General features: G+C 41.5%; 1 protein-coding gene across 1 annotated transcript in view; it reads right to left on the reverse strand.

Annotated features, from left to right (window-relative positions):
- Positions 1-4582, reverse strand: part of LOC103605873 (contactin-associated protein-like 2) — an 82103-nt gene extending 77521 nt beyond the window's left edge. The window contains exon 1 of the mRNA XM_008590476.1: positions 4351-4582. Within this exon, the coding sequence (XP_008588698.1) occupies positions 4351-4537 (187 nt within the window). The 5' untranslated portion in view covers positions 4538-4582. The remainder of the gene's footprint in view (positions 1-4350) is intronic.
- Positions 4583-5944: the final 1362 nt, after the last annotated feature.

Below are 5944 nucleotides of genomic sequence, written 5' to 3' on the forward strand. Positions count from 1 at the left end.
GTTTCTTCCAAGATTCTAGGGAGAGATCCTTACCTGCCTCTTCTAGTCTCTGGTGGCCTCAGGTGTTCCTTGGCTTGTGGCAGCATAACTCCAGTCTCTGCCTCCATCTTCACAGGGCATTCTTTTCTGTGTGTCTGTATGTCTTTCTGTGTCCTCTCCTCTTCTTATCAGAACACTCTCACTGGATTTAGTGCCCACCATAATCTAGTATGACCTTACCTTAACTAATTACATCTGCAAAGAACCTATTTCAAAACAAGATCACATTCTGAGGTTCCATGTGGACTTGAATTTTGGGGGGACACTATTCAACCCACAATAGCATTCAACCACAAAACTTAAACATAGAAATTGCTATAGCCCCTGAATGTCTGCTATTTTTCCTCTTGCTTAAAAACACAGAGAAGACCAAAATGAATACGCTTCAAACTGTGTTGTTAATTTCTGATTAGTGATAAAATTGACATTGATAATCATAACATTCTTGAGTGTTTGGGGGTTTGGTTATCGAAGAAGGAATAGGCTTAATTAGAGAAAACTATCTTTGGCATGGCCAAGCAACTATCCATTTGGTCCCCGATGGAGGTCCCCAATAATCCTGGGGGTGACAGACTTCCATGTAGGCTGGGGTGATTCTCTGCTCCTAGAAGAATTCACAGTCCCAGCCAATGAGCTGCCAAGGAATTCTGCCATGGAATGCACCTGTCTTGGCTGAGTTAAATGGCAGCAGTTGGTGAACATTCTGAGAACATGGGATACTGTGCGGTTATCTACAGACAGACTAAGTGACTGGCTATATGGTCTAGTTATAAGGTTTCCAGAATGCCCTTGAGCTGTCTCCAAACACAAAGTCTTCTCCAGTCAGCACTTCTGTTTAAGATGTAAATAGCCCAGGGAGAGCTAATACCTTAACTGGTGATCAAATCTTTATGGATCCATTTGAAAAAGGACTCTGGGAGCAGTTTTTGATAAGGCATCAGAGGAGAGCAGGCAGGAGTTTCTCGAATGTATGTTTTTTGCTAGTGGAAGATAGTGACTCTCAGTGTATCATCTACAAAGCAAATGGGGGGGCTGGCCGGCTAGCTCAGGTGGTTAGAGTGTGGTGTTATGACACCAGGTCAAGAGTGCAGACCCCCATGCCGGCTGTCCACCTCCCCTCCCCTGCCAAAAGAAGCAAAAGAGACTCATCATAAAGGACCTGCTCAAATCCAGCCCTGTCTTCCTGAGTTCAGTGAAGCAACAGCACATGGTGGTTTGATTTATGAACATGAATTCAATCATATACTCAAGCAGAAGAGATGGAGATAGGGAAAGTAGGTATGGAATGTGGGGAAAGAGAGACAGAGACAGGGATAGACATAGAGATAAAGAACATACTCATGGGGGGGAGGGAGAGGAGCAGGAGAGAGAAACAGACTTAAAAAGTGGGGGATATCTGCCCACCGTTCCCTGGATGGGCTAGTACCTCACTGGGGAGAGACCTGGCTGATCTGTCCCCTTGAGCCATGCCAGGTCCCAAGCCCATCTAGTGTGAGCCTCCCACATGGCCAAGTATGATACAGATGTCTCCAGTTTTATTTTTGAAACCTGGCCCCAGCCTGGCATTTCTTTCTCCCATGCCCATTTGAAGGGAGATCACTTTGGATGCTTGTGGAAAAATGGGCTGTGTTAAAAATATTGAGAAGGGGATTTTCAAGGGTAATTTAATTATACGTAATTTTCACCTGATGTGCTACTCCATTCCAGATAGTAACACTAGGTGATACAATATTTTTTAGTTAATAGCTACATATTTTCTGATCAGAGACAGTTAACTCTTAAATGCCTGGAGTAAGAATTCTACCTCCTAGCATTGTTTTTCTTGAGAGGAAGAAAAAATGATGAACTTAGAGGTAACACATCATTAGGTAAAAATTAGAAAATATAGGTCAGCAAAAAAGAAATTTAAAAAATACTCGTATTTTCACCCTCCTGCAAAAAATAACCATACTTAATATTTTGGTGTGTATTCTCACAGTCTGTTTTCCTCACCTCTCTGGGTGAATGTGTGCTTGTGTGTGTGTGTGTGTGTGTGTGTGTTTGATTGTATATAAACATGTAATCGGGCTGGTGTGTATTCTCACAGTCTGTTTTCCTCACCTCTCTGGGTGAATGTGTGCTTGTGTGTGTGTTTGATTGTATATAAACATGTAATCGGGCTATGTGTTGTAAGTTGGGATCTACTTCATTCATTTAGCAAAATATAGTGGAATTTTTCCACATCCACAAGCACAGACCTCTCCTATCAAAGGAAAGCCAGAGGAGGACATCCCAGGGCTCATTCTTTGGCCAGTGAGTGTGGCCGCTCTTTCCAGCAGCTGAGCCTTTTGGCTGCAGCACTGGTATGAGATGGAGTCACGGGAACTGCTGTGTAGGCACATGGGTGGTGAGTTCCAGAGCACTGGAGGCACCGGGCTGGAAGCCTCAGAGGAAGGATTCTCCTGGCACGTGAAGGAGCTTGCTTCGGTGCAGACGAAGCTTTCCTGGATGGCCACACGATTCCTCTAAACCAACACTGCTCTCATCCTCCCCTAGTCAAGGAGATACTTGTCTTGGCTCAGAAGGATGCTCACAAATGCTTTCCAAATACTACGCAATTTTGAGTTTTAATTTTTTTTGGTTAAAGACACTCATTGAATCAAATTTAAACTCATTCTACTAAACAGATATTAAGAGAATATTTAGATGTCTTTTGTATAAACTCTTTGAAATTATGTCAAGGAAACACATAGGCTCCATTTACCTTTACCTCCAATATTGGCCAAACTGAAGGATATATACCCCTGCCTTTCTCTTCATGAGTATTGCCTATTAACCCCCAGAGGTTTTGTGTGAGCTACCATGTTTAGCCCAACTCCAAAAATAAGAGGATCGTGATTTTCTTTAAATTGGTACTTATGTAGTGGAATCTCTCAGGCATTAGTGCTCACTTGATTGCATTCAGACGTTACTTTGGCAAGAAAATGACTGCATTAAATTAGCATCAAGCACAATGAATGGTAATTGCAAGATTGTCATTCCTACAAGTGCAAAATCAATGTGTTCTGCAAGCCCATTCCATTGTGTGCCACGAGAAAATCATGGAACCATATTGTTCTGAGCAGAAAAATGCACTGTAACAGAGCTGTTGATGTGCTATGGTATTATTCAGCAATGGTGTTTCTTTCCACCTTTGTGGCTGTCTTGTGCTCATTCTTCAAACCCTGTCTGACCTAATTTGTATGCTCATATTATAGCACTGTCAGACAGTAGCCTGATTGTACAGAGAGTGTTATGGAACGATTGTTCCTTCTGTGTGTGGCATCTTGTGTGAATAATGCCAGGGTAAACAGCCCTCCACGTATTCATGAGAATATGAATAGGCTACTTATGTAAAGCTTCTTATTAAGAGATGCACCAACCGTTTACAGAAAACTTTACCCAAACGCTACGCATTTATTTAGAAAGAAAAGACTGATTTACATGCATTTCAATCGTAGCTTAGGAAAAGTGCCAGCTTCTCTTCTCTATGTGCCTCTTGTTTACATATAGGAAATTAAGTCACAGACCAGTTGAGTGAATTTCCTGCCGTCATGCAGGATCACAGGGAATATCCCAAATGATAACATGCGTATGCATTGGGCTCTTGTATTCTGCTCATTGGCTCTGCAGAATTTATTGGGGGTTAAATAAAGCATTCAACACTAAAATAACATAGAAATAACAGATGCTCTATGCTGACCAGTTAGGTGTGGTATTACTGTGTCCTGCAATTTAGCTTAGGCTGAGACCAAAGTCATAAGAGTGTCCTGGGAGTAATAATGATAATAATGACAGTGACTGACCTGGAGCTTTCCTGTGAGTACAGCTTGAAACCAGCCTCTCAGCAACTGGGGTGGGGCGGGGGGAGGGCGCAGGCATTAAGACTACTGGGCTGCGTTGGCTGATTCACTGCAGCAATTAATCAATTAATTGATTGATCAGAGATCCTGATGTGGGAGGGTCAGGCCTGAGTCCCCTTTCAGAAGCCACTTATTTTGTCACTCACTGTTAAGATGTGATGAGCCTATTTGCTTTGTAATGTTTCTGTCCGTGAGTAATTTGCAGGAGTCTGGGGGAAATTCTGCACCACACTCAAAGCTTCTCTTGTCTTCTTAAACAACAAAGGCTAGGGGATGATTTAGGAAACTTCTTACTAAAGGTGAGAGAGGAATTCTGATCACCTTACCCTCAGAATAAAGTACACTTGCTCACAGTTGAAAAATCATTAAATAGATGAGTTGGTATTAAAAAGATGTACAAACATGGCTCTGGAAACTGGTTCTGCCTTACCTTTGTTGCAAAATGTCCCGTCATAGGCCGTATGAGAGCAGTCGCAGGAATAACCATGGTATTTCTCCAGACATTTGCCTCCGTTTTCACAGTTTGCTCCATAGCTGGTGCAGTGACCCGAGCATCCGGATTTGAACCCGGATGTGACCTTTGCTCTTTCCTCCAGGTCAAGTGTCACCCCGTTCATCCTCAAGGAGCGGATGCAGCCCAGGAAGCCCTGCTGGCCTCCGGCACCACCTGGGAACGACAGAAGGCATGGAGTTCAGATGGAATCACCTCTGCTGTTGCTCCTGTCCTCGTTCATTGTGTTTTGAACAACTGGTAGGAGACAGGACTGCTAAGTGCATCCAGTATTGTCATTTTCAAGTCGTTCCTGTCTAAATAGAAAAAGCTGAAGCTTTTCCCCCTTAGGCTACAATGCCTAATTAAAAGAGGCTGTCTTCTGAGAAGCAATACATTTGCTACACAAATAAAATGTTTGGAGATACACAAAAACTGTATAAGCTGTTTTGGAAGTCTAGTCTGTCTTCCTTTAGAAAAGAGGTTTATAGAAAAGAGGTTTATAGGTTCTTTGCTCTTTAATCTCACGACATTCAATTCTATAGCGTTATCTGTTGAAGAAATATAAAAAGGCAGGCAGACATGAACATATTAGCATAGTTAACAAGTCAATTAGTCAGAAGGCATAAATCCATTTGAAATGTGATTGTACGTCTTCGTTCTTGTCTCACAAAGTGCTTTACTTTGAAGTTCACATTAAAGGTACCCAGGGCTTCTTTTCTGGTGTGGTTGGAAGCTGGAATTGCCAATTTTACATGCAGGTCAGCTGCGCCACATTTATCACTAGGTCAGGTTAGATTTCATGGCTTTTGTCTAAATATCATTGCAAGACATATAGCACAAAGAGCACGTTCACTGTGATTTTCGGAGTAAGTTATAGGGTAAGACTGAGGTTCATGTGTATAAAAATATTAAAATATTCCTGATGAATTTCATAGAAAGATTCATTGAAGCATTATATCACAAGTGGATTTAATTGTGTCTGTAACATCCTTAGCTATGATTTTTTTAAGCAGTTGGTATAAAAGGAGGAACTTAAATTTACACACGTCTGTATCTTCGAGTAACAACTTTTCTGGAAACTAATCTAAAATGAACAGTAGGTAAAGTGATTGAAATAAATATCTGATGAAGATTTAGAAAAAAAGATACTGTTAATAAAAATAAAACCCAAGCTACTTTTTCATTGAGGACTATGTACTAGGTACTCTGAGCACCTCACATGTTATTCACCTGTTTCTCACAGCAATCAAATAATAATAGGTATGATTATAATTATTTCCATTGTACAGAGGAGGAAACTGAGGCCTAGAGAAGTTAAGAAGTTTACTGAAGGACTTAAAGCTCCAAAGTGGCAAAGTTGTGTCAGATGTGAGCCCATGGCCTTAAACTCTGATCTGTGTTGACCATTTCATACAAAGAAAGAAGTTTGGGGTCAGGGGTCCCATAGATATATGTGTTTCTGAGATTTGTTCTGGATGCTGCTATGGGTTAAATGTGTTCCCCAAAAGGTCATGTATTGGAAACTTGATCC

This window comes from Galeopterus variegatus, unplaced genomic scaffold (genome assembly GCF_000696425.1).
Source record: "Galeopterus variegatus unplaced genomic scaffold, G_variegatus-3.0.2 Scaffold6131, whole genome shotgun sequence".
NCBI classification, from domain to species: domain Eukaryota; kingdom Metazoa; phylum Chordata; class Mammalia; order Dermoptera; family Cynocephalidae; genus Galeopterus; species Galeopterus variegatus.